Source organism: Panthera leo, chromosome B3 (genome assembly GCF_018350215.1).
Source record: "Panthera leo isolate Ple1 chromosome B3, P.leo_Ple1_pat1.1, whole genome shotgun sequence".
Lineage (NCBI taxonomy): Eukaryota > Metazoa > Chordata > Mammalia > Carnivora > Felidae > Panthera > Panthera leo.
This window is the reverse complement of record NC_056684.1, coordinates 46,015,239-46,037,724: the sequence shown is the minus strand read 5'-3', so window position 1 is coordinate 46,037,724 and position 22,486 is coordinate 46,015,239. Positions and strand designations below refer to the sequence as shown.

Genomic DNA, 22,486 nt, shown 5'->3' with positions numbered 1-22,486 from the left:
GACAGCTGTTTCTCCATAGGACTCTCCCAAAGAGCCTTGAGGCCCTAGACACCCGGCCAAGCTTATTCTCCAGCCAAATCCAGAGTAAATGCACGTAAGACAGAATTGGTCCTGAGAGGGCAACTGGGCTAAGTTTTCACAGAAAGAAAGGATCTCACAGATCAAAAATGCAGGATGCTGGATGCTCCAGTTGGTATTTATTTTAACAACACAGCCTCACATAGGTGCTAATTATGTGCCAGGCATTGTTCTGAGCTCTTTACAAATATCTTATTTAATCTTTGTAACAACTTCATGAGATAGGTACTATTTCTATCCCCGTTTTATTTTCATTTATAGTTTTCTTAGCATTTGAGTCAGCTATCCTGAAACAAAGGAAGATATAACTATTCCATCACTAAGTACAAGAAAATTGGTTACATTTAGTACCAGTGCATACATGGCGGACAAATCAAACCTTAGCCTTTGACCTGAGACCTGGATGCATGGAATACCGCATCATTCAGTAAGCATTTATTGAGCACCTACCAGCACTGCCCTCTGGGAGCTCACAGCCTGGTGGAGGAAACAGCACACACCTAAACAAATAAATTACCAGGTCCCATGACAAGCACATTAGAATCAAAGATGCAATACAGTGCTGGCGGCAAGAGGAAGTAATGATCTCTGACTAGATGAGAAGGCTTCCTGGAGGGTATGATGGCTGAGTTCCATTTTAATGGATGGTCCGGGGCTTACCATGGAGCAGCAGAGATGGGGGAGGGGGGAGTTTGTGAGAGTACAGAGGTGCAGGGAACCACTGGCAGTGGGGAGCAGGAGGGGAGGAGCTGGGGAGCGAGGGATTATCACTGGGTGGTGGCCTTGGCTACAATACTATGAAGCTCAAAGTCACTAATGGATATGATAGTCATTCCTGTTCTAGGAAGATTCTTTGAGAAGCAGTGTGAGAGATGATGTCATGATCAAACAGAGAGAGAGAGAGAGAGGTGTTGGGAGGCTGTTGCAATCAACCAAGCAAGAAACAGTGTGCTCCTTAGCTAGAGAACTGGATTCTAGGCATATTTGGGAACCCAAAGCTTCAGATTGACTGGAAGCCTGGTGTAGGGGATCAAGGTGACACTTCAGCTTCTACTTAGAAGACCGGAAGGGCGGTGCAGCCAGTGAAATGGGGAGCATGAGCTGGGAACCCCCCTGGCAAGGATGAGGACAAGTTCAAGCAGCCTCCAAGCTTGGGAAAGCCAAACGGGTGGCAGACATTTTCTTAATTATCACCGAGCAGTACTGCAGTCTCACTCACATCTCCCTTTAATAAAATATGATGCATTTCACTCTGTCATCATAGTGAAAAATCATTGCCCTTTGCAGGAAATTAATAACCTTTCAAATTAATAACCTTTGGGTAGGAAAATTGGTTTCATTAATACCTCCCCTTGCACTTTGTTAGGTTCATCATCTCTCTATCCTGCTGTCCCCTGAAACCAAAAGCCCAAGACTTAATGTCTGAGAAGCCTGAATGACTTTATGCTCAGAATGAATGGTCGGGATCCTTAGTAATTGGACTCAATTGAATTCACTGACCAAAAATGCTGGTGTGGTCTTATGGCTGCCCCTCAGTCCTGGAGAGCCCACCCTGAGCTGGAAGGGAGGATGAGGGCAACCTTCCCCAGCTCCCAGCCTGATCCTTAATCATGGCAGAAAAGATGTCACCCATCTTGTTGTCACAACCTGAGAAACTAACACCTCCCCGGGCTTCTCCCAGCCCCTGAGCAGAGGCGTCAGTCTTTGGCCAACACCACGGCCTTGACAGCTGTTGGGCTGCCTGACAGAGTTGTGTGACTGCTCACTACAACTCCAAAATGGCTCAAGATCAAGGTTAGGCTCCCCTAAAAGAGAGACTAGAAGGCATTTTGAAAAAACAACAGAAGGTAAAATCTTGAAAACAATCTTTCGCTGCCTATCTCATTCTTCCACAGTCTTTGAAAGATTCCAAATGGATACACATTTATCCTTTTCTACTGAAAAACTCCTTAGCAGCAGCCTTATCATCTAGGGCATCAAGTCCAGACTCCCCAGCATCCCAGGGCCCAGGACATTCCAACTGCCCAGCCTTGTCTTCCTCTTCCTCATGCCCACAAGGTACCACCCTCTGAGCCCTAACTCTTCTGTTCCCCCAGCTCAGAAAGCCCTGCTCTCTCCCGCCACCGATGCACCCACCCCCCCAAAAGCCCTTGTCCATCCTTCCAGTCAGGATCAGCATCACTTTCCCTGAAAAGTCTTCTCTGAATGTTACTCCTTCCATCAAGCAGAATCAGCCACTCCTTTGAGATCCTCTCTGCCCCAACCCTACCTGGTCTGTGCAAGTCTGCATAGTATAATTTGACTACAAATGACAACAGGCTGAGCTACACGAGCAAATACATAGTGTCATCTAACAAAGGTGCTCTATTCATGGTTTCTGCAGCATAGGGATGTAGGCAATTGGAATCAGAGGGTGTGGGTTCAAATCCTGACTCCACCACTTACCGGCAGTGTGATTTGGGGTGAAATACTCATCTTCCACAACTGCCTCTTCCATATCCCTAGCGTCTCTGAGTTACTCCACTGTCTGGCTGGCTGATCCCATAGTCCCCAGGATGGCAGGACGGAGGATCTGGTCCCTCCACCTCTGTGTTCGATTCTCCTCGGTCAGCCTTCATCATCTCCCAGGAGAGAAATGGCCATTCTGCTGGACACGCTCTTTTGGGTTCCCTGAAGCTGCAGTTCGTGCCTACCTCTAGCACCTCACAGCAACCCCGCTGGCTGGTGCTTTTAGAAACTTCTGGGCTGTCCCAGAGCTGGCAGAAGCAGAACAGATGCCAGGGTAAATACTGTCTCCAATCTTATATTCCAGGGCCATTTGGAAGAAGACCGAGAGCTGCTGAAACAAAGAAAGCATCGCAGGAGACAGAGATCAGATTCCTGCTTTTTCAAGAAGAAACGGATAAGGGCTGTCAGATTCGGCTCAATCACCCAGACACGTTACAGCAGTGTGGCTTCAACTCCTCTCTGCCTCTGGTGATGATAATCCACGGGTGGTCGGTAGGAAATGCTGACATGCCTTTTTTCTCTCTGCTTTTACATTTTCTGTTTTTTTCTCCCTCATGTGTCCAATTTTAATAAAAAGATAGGAAACCAGTGATAAAAACTTCATGCATAATATTAAAATGTAAAGCACATTCTAATTTTCCAAGTGCTTCCCCACACAGCATCTCATTGATTATCTCAATGCCATGAATGAGCAGGATAGGGAAAATAGAATTATCTCCACATTTCAGATAATAAAATACAGCTCAAAGAATCACACAGCACATGAAGGCCCATAAGTGATTGCAGTCCATGCAAGTGAATCTGCATGTTTCACAAGAGGAGGTAGGAAGCCACAGAAGACATAGTCTCCCAGTGAAATGTTGCAACTGTAAGGTTTAAATACAAGTGCAAGTAACGGAAACTCAATTGGCAATAGTTCAAATAAACCAGAAGTTTGTTCCTATTTCACACAACAGTCTGGAGGTATGCAGTCCAAGTCCTCAGGGACCTAGCTCCTTTCCAGCTTAGTAGTCTGCCACCCTTAGACTGTAGCATTTGTCCTTATAATCCAAGATGGCAGCCAGAGCACCAGTCGTCACATCTTTATTCCAGGAAGCACAATTAGTAAAGGGTGTACACAAAGGAGTCAAGGAGTAGGGTTTTTTTTAAACAGCTTTATTGAGATCTAATTCACATACCATGTAACTCATCCATTTAAAGTATACAATCCAATGGCTTTTGCTATAAAAGAGTGGTACTTTTTTGGTTAGCTACCCAGAAGCATCTGTGAAATGCTTCCAGTTACAGTCATTGGCCATAGCTAAGTAGAAATGTGACTGAGACATGCAGCCTCTTAAGGAAAATGTAGCCCTTCTCGGATGCTGAAAATCCTGGACAAGGGGGAGAAAGAATATTGTAGGCAATGACTGAACTCAAACTAAGCAAGGACTTGTCTCCCAGACAAAATTGTACCTCCCTGGCTCCCCAACAACCCACGATTCGAAGCTCAGTTGACAGCTTGAAACCTCCAGAGATTTGGGGGGTCTATTTCATGACTTGGAAATCTTTCCCTGACTTCTAGTTGAAAAATACTCTTGGGACTCCTGGGTGGCTCAGTCAGTTAAGTGTCTAACCCTGGCTCAGGTCATGATCTCACAGTCGTGAGCCCTGCATTGGGCTCCTCACTCAGCATGAAATAGAAAAAAGAAAGAAAGGAAAGAAAGAAACAAAGAAAGAAAGAAAGAAAGAAAGAAAGAAAGAAGAAGGAAGGAAGGAAGAGAAAGGAAGAAAGAAAGAGGAAGGAAGGAAGGAAGAGAAAGGAAAGAAGGAAGGAAGGAAGGAAGAGAGGAAAGAAAGAAAGAAAGAAAGAAAGAAAGAAAGAGGAAGGAAGAAAGAAAGAAAGAAAGAAAGAAAGAAAGAAAGAAAGAAAGAAAAAGGAAGGAAAGAAGAGAGAAAGAAAGAAAGAGAAAGGAAGGAAAGAAGAGAGAAAGAAAGAAAGAAAGAAAAGAAAGAAAAATACTCTTGAAACCCTCATCTCTCCTACCATAGAGAACAAAAGGAGCCCGTCAACCCACCAGCCACTCTTTCCACATGTATTCAAGGAGAGCCTGCTATGTGCAGGCTCACAGCCCCCATGAACAAAACAGACCCTGTTCCTGGTCTCACGTGGTAGACCACGTGGTGATGCCACATGGGTATAGCCACGAGGTGGGGTGCTGCCATTGCTACAGGGGAAAGCAGTGGTGACTATAGCCTGCTAGCAGCTTCCCCGTAGGATTCAAAGAGCTCCCACCCTAAGGAAGTGGAGGTTCCTAACACCCCAGGGTCCACAGTGAGGGTGGTGATGGGTTTTCCTGCTGCTAAAGAAGAGACCTAACATAGATTGAGGCCTTACCATAAGTTAGACCCTTTACATTATACATCAACCCATTTAATCCCCACACCTCCCTACGAGGTGGGTTAGTATCTCTCACATCAGGAAAATGCACTCGGAGAGGTCAAGCAGCTACCATAGTCACAGCCAACAGTGGACACAAATTCACCCAGAACACTCACACTCCAAGTTCACACTCTCAAAGACTCCTAGTTCACTGGGCCTTTGTCAGAGGGGTTTGAATGGGCCCCCCGATTCTGCAGCAGGCTTCACACTGCAAACTCCTAGCTGTGGCTTTCTCCAGCTGGAGTAGGAGCTCAATCCATGCTTCTTTAAGAAAAACAGAGGGCAGAATGCTAAGATGAAACATGTTTTTAAAGGGAAGCAAAGAGCAGACTCTCTCCAATGGGAACCCTGCGGGAAGATATGGATTAGAAGGAGGCAAGTCACTGTAGAGAAGAGTATCCTATTTCTTCAGCTGCTTTAGCCAAACAGACTTTCCTTACAAGAAAACAGAGAGAAAGGGGGAAGGAAGGAATGCATCCAGAGGAGAGATGTGCGAAGGGGTGGAGGAGAAGCTGGAGCTGAGAGCCACCAAGTCACAAAGGCTGCACACAGCACAGCTGGGGCTTCTTCCAGGTGCTCTCCCTCTGACCCTGCCCACTACACACTCCCTGACCCCTCACCCTCCCTGCCCCCCTCACCTTCCCTGCCCCCCTCACCCTCCCTGCCCCCTTCACTTTCCCTGCCCCCATCACTCTTCCTGCCCCCCTCACCTTCCCTTCCCCCCTCACTCTTCCTGCCCTCCTCACCCTCCCTGCCCCCATCACCCTCCCGGCCCCCCTCACCTTCCCTGCCCCCCTCACCCTCTCTGCTCCCCTCACTCTTCCTGCCCTCCTCATTCCTCCTGCCCCCATCACCCTTCCTGTCCCCCTCACCTTCCCTGCCCCCCTCACCCTCCCTGCCCCCTTCACTTTCCCTGCCCCCATCACTCTTCCTGCCCCCCTCACCTTCCCTTCCCCCCTCACTCTTCCTGCCCTCCTCACCCTCCCTGCCCCCATCACCCTCCCTGCCCCCCTCACCTTCCCTGCCCCCCTCACCCTCTCTGCTCCCCTCACTCTTCCTGCTCTCCTCACTCCTCCTGCCCCCATCACCCTTCCTGCCCCCCTCACCTTCCCTGCCCCCCTCACCCTCCCTGCCCCCTTCACTTTCCCTGCCCCCATCACTCTTCCTGCCCCCCTCACCTTCCCTTCCCCCCTCACTCTTCCTGCCCTCCTCACTCCTCCTGCCCCCCTCACCTTCCCTGCCTCCATCACCCTCCCTGCCCCCCTCACCTTCCCTGCCCCCCTCACCCTCTCTGCTCCCCTCACTCTTCCTGCCCTCCTCACTCCTCCTGCCCCCATCACCCTTCCTGCCCCCCTCACCTTCCCTGCCCCCCTCACCCTCACCCTCCCTGCCTCCCTCACCCTCCCTGCCCCCCTCACCTTCCCTTCCCCCCTCACTCTTCCTGCCCTCCTCACTCCTCCTGCCCCCATCACCCTCCCTGCCCCCCTCACCTTCCTTGCCCCCCTCACCCTCCCTGTCCCCCTCACCTTCCCAGCCCCCCTCACCCTCTCTGCTCCCCTCACTCTTCCTGCCCTCCTCACTCTTCCTGCCCTCCTCACTCCTCCTGCCCCCATCACCCTCCCTGCCTCCCCTCACCTTCCCTGCGCCCCACTTAGACTCCAGCAACACTCAACTGCTTAGAGCTCGTTCCACTCTCCTGTGATTTCTCTCCTCTTGGCCTTGGCTCAGGCTATGCTTTCTGCCTACAGTATTCTCCCTCTTCTCCTTCGGAACAGTATCCATTATATGTAAGGTGCTCCAAAAATATTTGTTAACTGAATTAATGACTAAATAAGTATCTTGTTTACAAAATGCTACATGAAGATAGCAGGGTTTTCTTGCCAGGGTCTTTTACCAGAATGCACTCTTCATTCTTAAAATCTAGATGGGAATATATCTATTACTACTAGTAATAACAACAACAACAGCTGCATCGCTATGTAAATAACTATTAACATAACTGCATAACTAAATAACTCTGCGTAACTAACATCTCCTGAGTGCTTACTACATTCCAGGCGGCGTTCTAAGTGCTTTCCATCTATTAACTGATTTCATCTTCACGACAATCCTGGAAAAAGCACTATTATTTTCCCCATTTCCAGATGGGGAAACTGAGGCATGGAAAAGTTAACTAACTTGCCTAAGGCCACGCAGCTAGTAACTGACAGAGTCTGGATTTGAACCCAAGGTGCCCTACGCACATGAAAAGCACTGGGTGAACATGAGTAAGTGGACCCACCTGACCTAGGAATGACCTGCCGCGTCATCAGTATTGTTCTGCAGCCTCGCCTCCCACTGTCTAGTCTTGAGCCACACCAGACTCTTTCCCTAAACACACCACGGGGCCCTTTCCTAACTCTGTGTGCTCTTCCTTCTTCCTGGACCACCCTAGACAGCCGTGCCCCACACTCACCAGCCCACCCTTATTCTTGTAAGTGAACTCCTATTTGTCCTTGCAGGCGCAACACAAATGTCTTTGTTCTGTGAGCCTGTCAGGAGTACCCTGCAGGCTGGTTCTCAAACAAGGCGCATACACAGAAAGTTTCTCCATAAACGGGTATTGAGCTCCTGCCATGCTCCAGCCCATGGTGCTTTATTCCCTCGAAAGCGAGCAGATGAGTGGGCCAGAGGAGAGCAAAGGAGCTGGGATTCAGAGCCGTGGCTGTGGCCATGGCCCAGCAGGCCTCCCTCCCGGAGCTGAAGGTACCAGAGCTGATGCTCAAAGGATAGGTCAGCTTTAGCACCTGGTTACACAGACTTTTCCATGATTTTAAGGCTCAGAAACTCTTAAAATAGGGACACATTAAGAGAACAGCTCTCAGTTGGAGGCCAGGGGTCGCCCCCAGGGGACATTTGGCAAAGCCTGGAGACATTGTTGGTTTTCACAGCTTGGAGGGAAGGGTACTGCTGGCACCTATGTGGCAGAGACCAGAGATGCTGCTGGATATGCTACAACGCACAGGACAGCCCCCACAAGAAGAAGGATCTGGCCCAAAATGTCAGTAGTGCCAAGGTCGAGAGACCCCTCCCGAAGCCTTTTTTTCTGGAAAGAAGGATCCAGCATTAGTTAGCCAAGACTTGGAGAATTTAAAAAGTGAAGCGAGAGAAAGAAGAGGCCCCTCTGGCCCCTCCCGGTTACACTGACTACTCTGTGGGCCCACGTGCAGGTGGATGGCTTTCTGGAAGACTGGATCTGGCAGATGGTTGCCGCACTGAAGTCTGGGCTGGCCCAGCCAGTGAACGTGGGGCTGGCGGACTGGCTCACCCTGGCCTACCACCACTACACCATGGCTGTCCACAACACCCGCCTCGTGGGCCGTGAGGTGGCCGCTCTCATCCGGTGGCTGGAGGTGAGCCCTGCCCCGACCTCCCCTTCCCTCCCTTCCTCTCCCTTCCCGTAAGTGTCAGTGAATTAAGCTGGTCTCCAAGCAGCCCAGGCGGGAGGACAGCTCTGCTAACCCTGTAGAAATGGGAGGGCAGGGGTGGAGATGGGACATCAGGTTTCCCTCAGATGCCTTGCTTAAACCCCTGTTTTGCAGAACTATCTTCCCCTCTCCCATCCACTGTTTCTTTTATGCTCACTCCCTAGGGTGTGCTGAGGGATCCAAACATACCTGTAACACCATCAAACCCCACGCAAATGAACAGGATCACCGTGCAAGGCATTAAGGTGCTAATAAAGGCAGGCAGAGGGGCAGCATCACCAGGCAGGGTCCCAGGTAGCTGAGACTGAAAGGTGGGAGCCAGCAAAAGTGAGAAACCAGGGGCGCCGAGGTGGCTCAGTCGGTTAAGCATCTGATGTCAGCTCAGGTCATGATCTCACAGTTCGTGAGTTCAGGCCCCATGTGGGGCTCTGAGCTCATGGCACAGAGCTTGTTTTGGATTCTGTGTCTCCTTCTCTCTCCCCGTCACCTGCTTGTGCACTCTCTCTCTCTCTCAAAATGAATAAACTTAAAAAAAAAAAAAAAAGGTGAGAAACCAGTTTGGGTCTGAAGGATGAATTAAGCACCTCATTTGCCACCCAGCGCAAAGAACAGGGTGGGAGCCAAGAACAAGCTGGACCCACACGAGGTTACCATCCAGCAGCTCTCCCCTGTAACCATCTTGCCTCTGTCTTCCAGGAATCTGTTCAATTTTCTCGAAGCAATGTACACCTAATTGGGTACAGCCTGGGTGCACATGTCGCAGGATTCGCTGGCAGTTACATCGGCGGAAAGCACAAGATCGGGAGAATTACAGGTAACCGTGCCTGATAACTAACAACCACGGGGGGCGGGGAGAGGGGGGCGGGGGGAGAGGCGGGGGTGGTCGTGTGCAGGACCCGCTTCTACAGCAATCCCGTAATTACCAGGTCCCCAGCTTCCTTCACGCGGCACCGGTGTTCACAGGAAGACTGGTTACAGGGCGTCAAACATGACCACTGTCACAAACTGCTGTTCCTCGAGAATTCAGAATAAATTACAGCCTCAACATCTGGTGCCTCTCCTCCAACAGGTGCCTCTCGTAGTCATGCCAAATAGGACCTAAAAAGTAGGCTTTCTATACACTGTTCTACCAGCAAAGAGTTTTTCAACCTGTAGTTTAAAAAGCCCAATATGAGCAAGTTAAAAAATCACAGGCTGAAATGTGCAGTAACATCAGCCACGTTTGTGAAACATACGGGTCTTACTCTGGGACCTATTTGGACTGAGGCAGGGAGCTCTACACTCACTTGGGAACAGCCCCAGATACCCAGAAAGAACTGGGGTTGTGTGAGAAGGTCTTTCCCCCCAGGCATCATAGACACCGACCTCATCCCCCATGCTGCCCCACAGTTCTGTTTTTGAAGAACACGTCTCACCAGATATTTCCCTAACCAAGTCCCCAAGGCCCCCAGATACCCACAGGACGAAACTCAGAAAGCCCAAACAAGGCCCCAGAGTTCTCGGACCTCCCCTCCAGCCGTTCCCTCCCTGTAGTCCCAGGCATCCATGACACTAGGTCTTTCTCCACTTCACAAACATGCCATTGCCTTCTATGCTTCTGGGCCTTTGCCTGTCCTTTTCTTTTTGCCTGGAACTTTTTACTACCACTTACCCACCCAGCCCTGGTCTAGCCACCAAACTCCTACTCATCCTTCAAGACCTAGCAGGTCAAAGCAATAATACTTCACAGGCTAAAACAATTCAAAGGAAATTTGAGATGACTAGCGTTGTTGTGGCCTTTAACTTTATCAAGTCAGAACATTTTTGGCAGCTGACATCTATGATTCCCATCACTTCACCAAAGAAGAAGTTAAAAGATAATGGCAGACATTTAAAAGAAAGAAATTTGTCATTATGAGAACTCACTTCCTCACCCTTATTTTATTTATTTATTTTTTATCTTGCTGGTGACTGGGGAGCCCTGCTTCACAGGCCACTGTTCATGGCCCCACCTCTGTGATTTAACCCTCCATAGGCTGGGGGTGACCAGACCTTCCACAGAAGGCCAATGAGACCCATTGCCAAGCAACCAGGCCTCGAAGGCTAAGTCAGAACCGCAGGGAGGTGACCCCAGGCCCCAGCACCCTCTCCACTCTGGCTGGCGTCATGGGCCACATCAGGCATTATTAGCCAGGCTCACTCATGTCAGAGGCGGCAGGACAGCTAATCACTGCTGTCATCTCATACTCATACCCATGAAGAACAGAATAAAATCACACCAAGACATCTTTCATTTGTAACCATGGGTGAGAGCTGGAGACAGGCGCTCTCACCGCCCCCTATCAATTCCTTCACCCCCAACAGGGATGGAAGCTAGGGCTGATGTGGGACATCAAAGGGCCTTGCAGTGAAGGTGAAGGAAAAAAGACAGAGGAAAAACTCTGAGTGCATAAATACTCCCCAACTACAGTCAGCCAGGAGCTGCGCTTAGTCTCATGCACACACATCTGTCACTTGACCAGAGCTTTGAGCCGTCCTATTTGCTCATGACATTTTCACCGGGGAACAGTGATGTCCCAAGGCTGTTCTGGACAGTCCAAGGAAATGACACTGGTGTAGGAGAAAAGCCAGCTCATTTAGGGAAATTGTTGACAACATACAGGCAAATAAACTCCTTCTTTGTTGGATAGGTTAGAACTACTTACAATAAGCACAGCGGGCTTTTTTTTGTATGCAAACAGATGCTCTTGAAAGTAGCTTGAGAGGTACTTAAAATTGATTCGCTTAAATAAATCAAGCATTCCCTCATAACCTTATTTCTACCACTGGATAGTTCCAGCAGACCTCTCTCCCCATTAGATAACGCACAGCCTGTGTCTAATTTTCGGCACCATGAATTACTGTGGTTTTACTGCGAAAGGTTATAGCAAGATTTTCTAGAGAAAGCTTATCCCCTAGGATTTTCTTCTTCCTGCTAGCTCGTGAATGTATAATAACATCAAAAAACTAAAAAGGGCATTCTCCTTGTTTCCCCTTGCTTCCACCTAACCCTTACCGTTGCTTTCCTGTTAGGGCTGGATGCCGCGGGCCCTCTGTTTGAGGGATCTTCGCCCAGTGACCGTCTTTCACCAGATGATGCCAATTTTGTGGACGCCATTCACACCTTTACCCGGGAGCACATGGGCCTGAGCGTGGGCATCAAACAGCCCATAGCACACTATGACTTCTACCCCAATGGGGGCTACTTCCAACCTGGCTGCCACTTCCTACAGCTCTACAAACACATTAGCAAGCACGGCTTAAATGGTGAGAAGGAGGGCCAGGCCGAGAGCACTAGCCTGCACTGGCTTCTACCTCCCACACCTGTATGCCGCCCCCAGACCCAGTGAATCTCCGGCTCTGTGGGACTCTGGGAACCGTTGAGCAAGGGTCGGCGCCCAGGGTATATGGTCACCAAACCCACTAGGAGAGAGGGCTTGTGGGAGTGGGTAAGGGCTGGTGTCCCCCCAGGAGGCCCTACTTTTAACTGGCAGTGGTTACTGGAGGCTAAGTACCGACGGTGAGCTGGGGAGCCCCAGGAAGGGATCCCTGCCTCTTAGCCCCACCCAGTGTATGCAACAAAGTCTTTCCAGGGGTACTACCACTTCTGAAAGTGGAGTCCTGATGCCTGTGGTTATTTCTCCTTCTCTAGAAGCTTCCTCACCCCGGGGGACTTTGTCTATTCTGGGGCACTTTCTCTATTCTGGACGCACTTAATCGAGCATAGCTTCTTGATCCTTGGTCTGACTGGCGTGGCAGTACCCCTCTTCCACTCTTCCACTCTCATGAGGTTTCATCTAGCTGGCCCCACAGGACCTTCCTGGGATTCTTCGGATTCAAAGTTCAGCTCTAATTTGTCACTTCCTTTACACTGGGGCAGGAACTGGATTGTGGCATGATCTGGGCTGTGATCCCACTTCTCTCTCAGATCTGAGACTGAACCAAGAACATGCACATTGACAACATGCACAGGATTAACGAACAAAACTGTCAGCAAAACTCATACATTCCATAGGCATTCCAAATTTCTCATTATTATAAAATATCATCCTGCTGAAAACATGCCAACTCACACTAAGCCAGCTGGAGACCTCCACCCCCGCTCACCTTCTTCCCACCTCCATCATCCCAAACCAAGCTGAGAACATGCTCTCTTGTGATTATATCACCACCTTCACCTCTCCAGCATCAGAATGACCTTCACACTCAACATTATCTCATTTTGGCCGGCGTCCCAGCCTTCCACCCACCCACGCCTGACAGAACCTTCTGGGAACTCCCCCTCGCCATTCCTTACATACCCCTCCCATTAGTGTCCCTCCAGTCATTCACGGGTCCTGTTCCATCACCAGCTGACCAACCAGCCCTCTTCCAAGATCTACTCTCTCCCAACGCTCAACACAGGCCTCTAGGATTAGTAACTAGTTGCCTAGTTAAGTACTAGTTTTAAGTACCTCTCTGACCACTTAGTGCCATTTGCTCTCTTGTACTAACCTTCAGAGTGATGGAACCAAGTATGTTTATTTTGCTTGCCCAGTTTTGAGGTGGTTTTTCTCAGTTTTCTTCACCTTTAAGTTTAAAAGTGATCCCATTCTCTGGACACCTGGGTGGCTCAGTTGGTTAAGCGACCGACTTCGGCTCGGGTCATGATCTCGTGGTTTGTGGGTTCAAGCCCCGTGTCAGGCTCTATGCTGACAGCTCGGAGCCTGGAGCCTACTTGAGATCCTGTGTCTGCCCCTCTCTCTGCCACTCCCCTGCTCACGCTCTGTGTCTCTCTGTCTCTCAATGATAAATAAATGTTAAAAAAAAATTTTTTTAAAGCGATCCTGTTCTGGGGTGGTTCTCCCGACACACCTGAACAGAAGGTAGTTTGGTAACTGCTTTAGCACCTCAACACCTCCTGGCTAGGTGAGCTTGAATGAGTTAGTGAATGCCTTTGAAGCTCCATTTTCTCATCTATAACAGCTGCCTCAAGGAGCGGTGGAGAAGATTCAGAAAGTGGATGAGTGAAAGCCCTCAGCATGGTACCTGCCTCATAGTAGGTGCACAACAAATGCAGCACTAGTCCAAGAATTAAGGTGTCCAATCTTGGCATTTAGCCTTCAGTACCTTTAGGCAGAGTGACCTGTGCTGTACCTCCACATCAGGTACTTTACATACCTTATGGTGGTTCTTCAACATTCCTTAGGAATAATTTATTAAAGACTAGGTTAAGATTTGGAGAGTTAAAAAAAAAAAAAAAAGGTCAAAAATCCATGCTAGATAAACTTCCTAAACTAGCTGTTTTGGTTTAGGCCCATGCAAACCTGGTTGCTAGGATGTATCCTTCTAGAGGCCAATCCCCTTGCTGGTTTTATAGGCCAGTTACCCAATGGAGGCAATGGCTGCTTTAGGGCAGAGAGTAGACATTGTGGGAGAGACCTCAGTTTTCACCAGACCATTAGCTGAGCCCCAAGAGTAACCTGGCAGTCATTTTCCTAGCTTTGTTAAGAGACATTCCACACAAGCCTGTTCCAGCTAATTCAACCCAAGGCATCAGCCCGTGCACATTTTTAACCATTTAAGACATAAACATATATTTTTTAAGGTTATTTATTTTGCAAGAAAGCGAGTGTGAGCAGGGGGAGCGGGGAGCAGGCAGGCAGAGAGAGAGAGGGAGAGAGAGAATCCCAAGTAGGTTCCACACTGTTAGCAAGGAGCCTGACGCTGGGCTCAATCTCATGAACCGTGAGATCATGACCTGAGCCGAAACCAAGAGTAGAATTCTTAACCGACTGAGCCACCCAGGCGCCCCAAGACATAAATATTTTTTTAATAAATTACACTACCCTGTTTTCCTAAATAATTCAGTGTTTTCTTAGTGACTTAGGCTTCCTATTTAAACACCAGGGTGCCCTCAGGAGCCCCCCACCCCTGAGGTGCCTGGGGTGACAACTCTCCACCACGTGACTGGGAGGGGTCCACTCCTGTAGTTTTCAGTCGATGAGTGGGTCAGCCTCAGCAACCGCCCCCCTCCTTCCCAACATGCCACTGATCTGCGCTGAAAACAATCATCCTTTGGGTTGGGGGTACTTTGGATCAAGGGGTTATAACATCGTTCCTGCCCTGTGTTGCAGCCATCACTCAGACCATAAAATGCTCCCATGAGCGCTCAGTACACCTCTTCATCGACTCCCTGCTGCACGCCAGCATGCAGAGCACGGCATACCAGTGCAGCGACATGGGCACCTTCAGCCAGGGCCTGTGCCTGAGCTGCAAGAAGGGACACTGCAACACGCTGGGCTACCACGTCCGCCAGGAGTGGCAGGGCAAGAAGAGCAAGAAGCTCTTCCTCGCGACGCGGGCCCAGTCCCCCTTCAAAGGTGAGTGTGGGTGGCCCATGAGGCAGCCACTCTTCGGAAGGGTCAGAAGTTCCCCTGAGTCTTTTCCTGAGGCTACTTCAGACTCTGCTCTTTCAGTGCTTCTAAAACCAAAGATTCCAGACGGTGATGTGGACACGGCCTCTCTCTCGTGTCCACCTTGCTGCCAAGTGCTAGGAGGAGAAAACTTGATACTTTCTGGAACAATCCTTGGGTCAGCCTCTCTTCATCCATCCATGTTCATGGTGCCCTAGAATGTTAGATCCGGAAGGCCCTGAGCAGTTACTCTGACCACCCAGGTCTCACTGTGCAAGGACCTGGAGGTGTCTTCAAACCCCAACTAGAAGCAAGTGCTCTCAGCTCTGCTCACAGCCTCCGTGGAAAAAAAAAAAAAAAAAAAGCAAGGCTCCAGGCTATGTTTATAGCTTCTCATTTCCTCTAAAGTTTGGATCAGCCGATCTTACGGACATTACTGCTCTACTGAGACCCTCCCAAGATGAAGTTTGGCTTCTTCCAACTTTCACAATCAGATCCTTAACCTCAGGGCAGAAACCAAGCCCCGACCACTCTGGGTTGAACCAGAGGTCAGAGCCGTGGCCTCGTTTGGGGCTGGAGCCAGCAGAGAAATGCTCCAGTGAAGCCAGAGTCGTGTCCTCCTTGAGTGAACAAGCTGACATCTGTTGCTATTAACATTTCTGTCTAATCCTTTAAACAGCTCGTGAGTGATTTAGCGTCTTACTGTTTCACTGCACATGCTCACCGGTGCCGGGAGGAGCTCGGCCCTGCACTTTTTGATTATTACCTTGCAGAATATTTGTAGCTGCAGAAGGTGAACACGCCATCACCACCACTTTGCATTTATGTGTACTGCATTTTATACAAAACATCAGATGCAGCCGTCAACTCTTTGTGGTCCCCACAGCAGCCAAGCAAGGTCAGCAGGGCCGGTTATGATCTCATTTTAAAGAGGAGGGAAGCACAGCTTGGGTGGAGTGACCCACCCACGACCATACAGCCTGGAAGGAGGCCAAGAGCCAGGTGCATCCGACCCCCAGCCTCTATTCCTTTTATTATCACACTAGCAAGTTCAAGTTCCCAGGCGATTTATTTTTTAGGCACAGGATTCCTGTTTATCTGAACTTCTGCTCTCTAGCCAAATTTCCCTTCCGTGAAGCCCAGGAATGACAGAAATCCGCTGTGGGCAGCTGATAGCTTCTGAGAGCATTATAGTGAAGGTGGACCTTTCCTGCCTGAGGGGACAGAGGGTCCCCTCTGCTGTCTGACCCTTTGGGGGTGGAGGAGGGAAAGGTACCACCCCAGATCAGGCGAGTGAACTTGGAAGGCCTCCTGCTTAAGGGAGCTTTCCCACCGCAGGCTGCCAATTAGACACTCATTTGGGTTAACCATCTCCTCTTTTAAATGGCAAAGCTGCCTGGAGTGATTAAGCCCCTCTGATAATCACATTTCTCTGGATCTACTTTAAATCGTGGAATGTTAGCATTTCTAGAGACTGTTCTACCCTGCCATTTCATGGACGCAGATACCCAGGCCCAGATGGGGGAAATATTTGCCCAGGGACACAAAGTAAATTTCTGATAGTCAGCATTTAGATCTGGACCTCCAAACAACTGGCTGAGTGATTTTTAAACTCAGTAATCTGCCCCTGGTCTGTTCGTGTGGGTGAAGGAAGGAGGAGAGAAGAAGGGGAAGGCTTTGTTTTCTCCTTGACATCAGCTGAGAAGAAAGGAGGCCATTTTTCACCTTCCAGAGCTGAGGTGTGTGTCTGAAGTGAAGAGTTTGGTCTAGTCAGAGGACATCTATGGGGGGGCTTAGAACTGGGGGCGCCATGGGGGGCGGGGCCAGGCAAGCACACAGAGAAGGAAGAGGGGAAAGGAAGACCAGTAGACACAGCCAGGCTGAGTTCCTTCCTTTTACCAAGGACCCACGTGCCCGACCACCACACACCACTGGTGTGAGCTCACAGGGCTCTCTTTCCTATGAAGGAGGACCAGAGAGTTGCATTAGGGCAGCACCACCCCACCCCAGCAGCTCCCAAAAGCCCATGTGTTCATCCATTCATTCATTTTTCAAGCATAAGTTGAGCCAGAGTAGGCAGAGTCCCTACTTCACAGGGCTCAGTGGAGACCAGCCACCTCCCACATGTCGATGCTCAGCGCTATCCCAGGAAGATGGGCCATGAGTCACTTGGAGACAAAAATCAGGTGTCTTTATTGCCAACTACTGATCTTGCTCCAGACACTTCTGATGTTCACGGGACCCACGAGGCCAGTGATACGGAGGCTATGAGGCAGGACTGTCTGAAACTGGTCAGAACTCACGTTGGCCTCTAACCGAGACTCCTGTGACAAGCTGTAACCTGCACTACACCCTCCCTTCTTTGGGGCCTCCAAATCCTCCCTGGTTCTGCTTCAGTCCTTCCAGTGAGCAAAATCCTATTCTGTTCGTTGGTGGGGAGCAGCATCCCTGGAGTCACATCAAGCTGTCCTAGGTATGGCCAGAAATTATCCCCAGTTGAGACTGCCTGGTCAGGAGCAGCTGCTCATGGGACACTGCGGTCCATATAATGCTGCATCATCCAGTATGGTAGCTGCTCACCATACGTGGTGATTTAAATTACTTAGAATTAAATACGATAAAAAATTCGATTCCCCAATCACACCGCCTTCCAAGTGCTCAAATAAGTGGCCGCTAGATCAGAGACCACAAAAATGGATCACTTCCATCATCCCAGAAAGTTCTATCGATGGTACTGGCACGAGGCCTTTAATCTAGGTCCCCATAACTACACCTCTCTCCACCCATCATGGTCATGATCATCTCTGACTTGGGCCCCCCAAACCTATTTCTCTGGTATTTGATGAATACTTATAGATTCTTAAAAGAAGAGACTTGCCCAACCCTGGTTACAGAGAACCCGTAATTCATATTTTTCAAGAACATCTAATTGCACGATATATTTTAGTGCAGGATCTGGCTGGGCAAGATAAACATCACCTCCTGATTGTAGCTTCACAAAGGGTGACTAACTTAACCTTCCCACCTCTGCCTCCCAAGATATTTCAACAAAACCATCAAAGGATCTGTTTCCTACAACTGCTGGCTCGCCAGAACCCAGGGCCACTGGGAGAACACACAGCAGCGGAAGAGAATGGGGAGAGTGACGCAAGGCAGTTTATTGTCCACTTCCATTTTCAGTCTCGCAGGAAGAACCCTCACCAGTCCGGGAGCTTGTGTTTTGCTTTGTTTGTTTGTTTGTTCATTTTTATTTGAAAGAGAGAGAAAAAAAAGCACAGGAGCACACTCCAGCAGGGGAGAGACACGGTCGGGGGGAGGTGAACAGAGAGAGAGAGAGAGAGAAAGAGAGAGAGAGAGAAGAGAGAATCCCAAGCACAGAGCCCAATGTGGGGCTCAATTCCACAACCCTGGGATCATGACCTGAGTCAAAATCAAGAGTCAGATGTTCAACCAACTGAGCCACCCAGAGGCCCCTAGAAGCCTGGGTTCTAAGAGAGAAGAGAGGGGAACATATCCATCCTGAGGAAGTCCTGTTTAGCAAAGGCCACATCTAATTAATCTCCTGGGGTAGGACGAGGCCAGTAGGAGGTGAGGAAGGTTGTGTTTAAGGGGGCCTATTCTGTCCAGGCTCCATGAAGGGTATGTCGTACTCCTTTATCATTTAATCCTTGTGACAACCCAAACAGGGAGACAGGGAGACAGAGATTGAAACGGGTGGGGCTGGGAACGAATTATGGTGAATTTCCCAATAAATAAATTGAGATCCAGAGAGATTAAGGCTTCCCATAGTCACACAGTTTGTGAGTAGCAAATGCAGCGTGTGACCCCAGGTCTCACTGATTCCATGGCCCTTGCTCTTCCCCTTCACATGGCCTCCTGAGCATAGCACCAAGGCAGGTTCTTCCCCTTCTCTCCCTCTCTCTCTCTCTCTCTCTCTCTCTCTCCCTCTCCCTCCCTCCCCCTCCCCCTTCTGCTCTCCCTCTCCCTGTTCCTCCCCCTCTCTCCCTACACTCTGAGCCTCATGCCACCTATGCAAACTTCCTTGAGTACTCTTTCCTCCTGGCTGACCAGACAAACTCTGACTTTGGGTGGTGGGGTTGGGGGGGGAGGGCGGTGGTCTGTTTGTCTTTGGCTTCTCTCGATGACTTCTTTGGAAGGTTTTTGCTGATTTCCACGGAGAGGTCTAGAAAAACTCATGGGTGTAGTAGACACAGCACAGGCTTGAGATTGGGAATAAGGAATGTCCAGAATTTGGCTTTGTTGCCAACCTTATATGTGACCTTGACCTAGTGACAAAACCTATGTGGGCCTGTTTCTTCAGCCACAAAGTGATTGTATGTGGCTGAGCACGGGGGTGAACCATTAAAAGTGGCACCTATGGGTGCAGCTCAGAACCGTGCCTGGTAAGGTCTGTGTAGAGGAAGGGAGTAGGTGTCACTGGGTTAACACGTTCTACAAGTCGGGCGCTTTTATACCTGCCGTCTCATCACATCCTCACAACAACTCTGTGACAGTGCTCTACATGCCCATTTTACACATGAGGAAACTGAGCTTCAGAGAGGGTACGAGGGCTTGTGGCCATGTGGCAGTAGGTGCGAGAGAGAGGATTCCAGCCCCTCAGTTGAGGGCTCTTATTGCCCTCTCACATGAAGCACTTAGGGCACAAACAGCAGGAAGCAGGATGCCACTCCTTACCACACACACACTCCCTCATCTCCAACCCCAGCAGAAGAGGCAACTGCCCACAGAAAGGGGAAGTGTCCGGGCTCATGACAACAGGGTGTCAGGGAGGAAAATTTTTCCTTGACCCTTTTGAGGTTCATTTGAAAAAAATTTTTTAATGTTTATTTATTTTTGAGAGAAAGAGCACGTGCTAAAGTGCGCTTAAGCAGGGGAGGGGTAGCGAGAGAGGGAGACAGAGTCTGAAGCAGACTCTAGGCTCTGAGCTGTCGATGCAGAGCCTTATGCAGGGCTCGAACACACAAAATGTGAGATCGTGACCTGAGCCAAAGTCAGACGCTTACCGACTGAGCCACCCAGGTGCCTCAACACTTTTTACGTTCTTTTGGCTGGTCTCTTAATTAAGTTCACATCAAACAGATTTGCAGGAGAAGACCGTAATTTTATAGGGACTAGAACCTCACATAGACACAAGAGATTTAAAGAAGTCAAACATCTGAGGCCTCTTATAAGGAGAAGGGAGCAGGCTGAGGGGCTTCAAAGAAAAGGAAATTAATTTACAGGAAGATGGGAAGATGTTTGGGAAACAAATGCTTGTCACACCAAGCAGAGGCAATGGGACACAGGAATCAACCAACAGGCCCGTCTGAGCTCTGGCTTACCACGCCTCACCCGGACTCTGCACCTCTCTGCTGTGGGAGCTCTCTTCCTGCACCAGCTCCCCTCTCCAAATTCTTTGGGGCAAATAAGGGGGAAGCAAGAAGCTCTTCCCGAGTCTTTTGGGCCTTGATTGTCTTCGGCTCAAAATCACCCACATGCCAAAGTAGCACATTTGGGAGAGGCTCGTTCGGGAGTGCTTCGGGGGTATCACATGTGTGGTGCGGTACTAAGCCCAAATGTGGGCACCAACATAAGCACATAGCTGCAAAAGACACATGGTCACAAAACCACGTGTGCCTGCCTGTCCTCCAGCCTGCTCTGAGCACGGCTGCCCCCGCCCTCGCCCCTGCCCAGCACCCTCCTCAGGCGTCTTGGTCCCACCGTCTGAAGCTGCCCCTCTCGCCTCAGAGGCCGTTCGTGTCTAAGGACAAGCCCTTGGTGCTGCGAGACAACACAAGAGATCCCATCCCTCCGATCTTCATGAAAGAAAATCGATACACTGAAAGAAAAGACCTCTTTGATGTTTGCAAAGAGAGTTGTAATATGTCCCAGAGCCAATATCTAATGATCCGCAATCATTTTTTTTTCCGTGAGACAAAAAAGAAAAAAAAGACGAAGAAACAAACTATTCTCTTTCTGTAAATTCCACAATCCAATGCCGACAGCAGCTGGCTTATGCAAAGAAACTTAAGGGTTTTATTTTTTTGTTTTTTTTTTTTAACGTTTATTTATTTTTGAGACAGAGAGAGACAGAGCATGAACGGGGGAGGGTCAGAGAGAGAGGGAGACACAGAATCTGAAACAGGCTCCAGGCTGTGAGCGGTCCACACAGAGCCCGACGTGGGGCTCAAGCTCACGGACCGCGAGATCATGACCTGAGCCGAAGTCAGCCGCTTAACCGACTGAGCCACCCAGGCGCCCCTTAAGTTGTTTTTTAAGTGGCACCAGTGGGGCTCACGTGAGATCAGAATCCAGGGTGCTTGGGGTATTTGAATCTCAGAATGACTCTCTATAGGCGGAGAATCTCCAGAGGCCTCACACGTCTGCTCTAGATGGCATTTGCCCGATCTCATTTAGGGTTAATGGACTGTTTCATCCTCTTTATCTTTAAGACCTAAAATAATTTCTTCTGCCTGAACTGAGGAATGCATTGGGCTGGCCCCTTTGCAGTCACAAGATCAAAAGCATTCTCCTAAATCATTTTTTAAAATCTTTATTAAACATGTCAGAAGGGAAAGTGAGCAAAATTACTCACACTTTTTTCCTTAATCTTTGTAACAGCATCATTGTCCCGGTGTTGCAGGGAGAGGGGATGATAGGCAAATTGTCTTTTTTTTTTTTTTCTTGTAAAGGAAAACACAAAAATCCAAAATAAGAACATCTAATTAGTTCTCAGTATGAAAGTCTCTTTCATATTTACAAAAATTATGTCATTTCAAGATTTCACCAAAAAAGTGACTTTTCTAGTGCAGGTAATTCAGGACTCTGTGCTGTCAACCTGCTGAGTTCTGCAGCTGGGCTCTTGCAGACACAAGGGTGCCCTCGTCCGCTCACCCCTGTGCCCCTCCACAGCCCATACATCTTTCAGGAGCTCTTGGGAAGCCGGTGGACTCAGGCCACTTCTGCACCTTTGGGGTTCTGACTTCCTGCACAGGCCCCACCCCAGGGAGACAATGAGGGAGGACAGGAGATTCTCATTCAAAGGATGCTAAAGGGGTCCTGGCAGGCCGACCCCTGGATTTTACACCTTTCCCCAGAACCGTGGAACCACAGCATTTCAGATGTAGGATTCAATCTCCTCCTACTCACAGTTTAAGAACAAAGGAAGACAAAAACCCATCTCCAGTGCAGGGACATGAAACATTTATCCCCACTCAGGGGCTAGTCATTCAGGGGACAGGCAGGAGGAATCTGCAGCAGTGATAGCCCAGGACTGATGTCGGTGGGTGAGGCCCAGCAGGCACTTCGTCTTGATGGCTTCATTCCAGGCAGGTTTTGACAGCAGCTTTGCTTCAGGGGCTGAGTGTTTGCCATTTGCTGTCAAAGGGCAGATGCAGCTTCCAGAACCAGAACCCCAGGAGACAGTGGGAAGGGGATTTTAGAATGAGACAGACACCTGAGTTCAAATTCTGCTCCACTTGTAACACTCTGGGTGGCCTTGGACATGTGTCCAAATCTCTGCTTCCTTGTCTGTAATCCACCAGAATAACTGACACCCTACCTCTCTAGGTTTCAGGAGAAAACAGGACTCTGCCGGCCGA

General features: G+C 49.4%; 1 protein-coding gene across 1 annotated transcript in view; it reads left to right on the top strand.

Moving 5' to 3' along the window:
* The window catches only part of LIPC (lipase C, hepatic type), a 159,323-nt gene that overhangs the window by 125,469 nt on the left and 11,368 nt on the right, over window positions 1-22,486 (top strand). Inside the window, exons 3-7 of the mRNA XM_042941899.1 lie at window positions 2,891-3,078; window positions 8,215-8,397; window positions 9,169-9,286; window positions 11,524-11,757; window positions 14,607-14,852. Of these exons, the coding sequence (XP_042797833.1) occupies window positions 2,891-3,078; window positions 8,215-8,397; window positions 9,169-9,286; window positions 11,524-11,757; window positions 14,607-14,852 (969 nt within the window). The remainder of the gene's footprint in view (window positions 1-2,890; window positions 3,079-8,214; window positions 8,398-9,168; window positions 9,287-11,523; window positions 11,758-14,606; window positions 14,853-22,486) is intronic.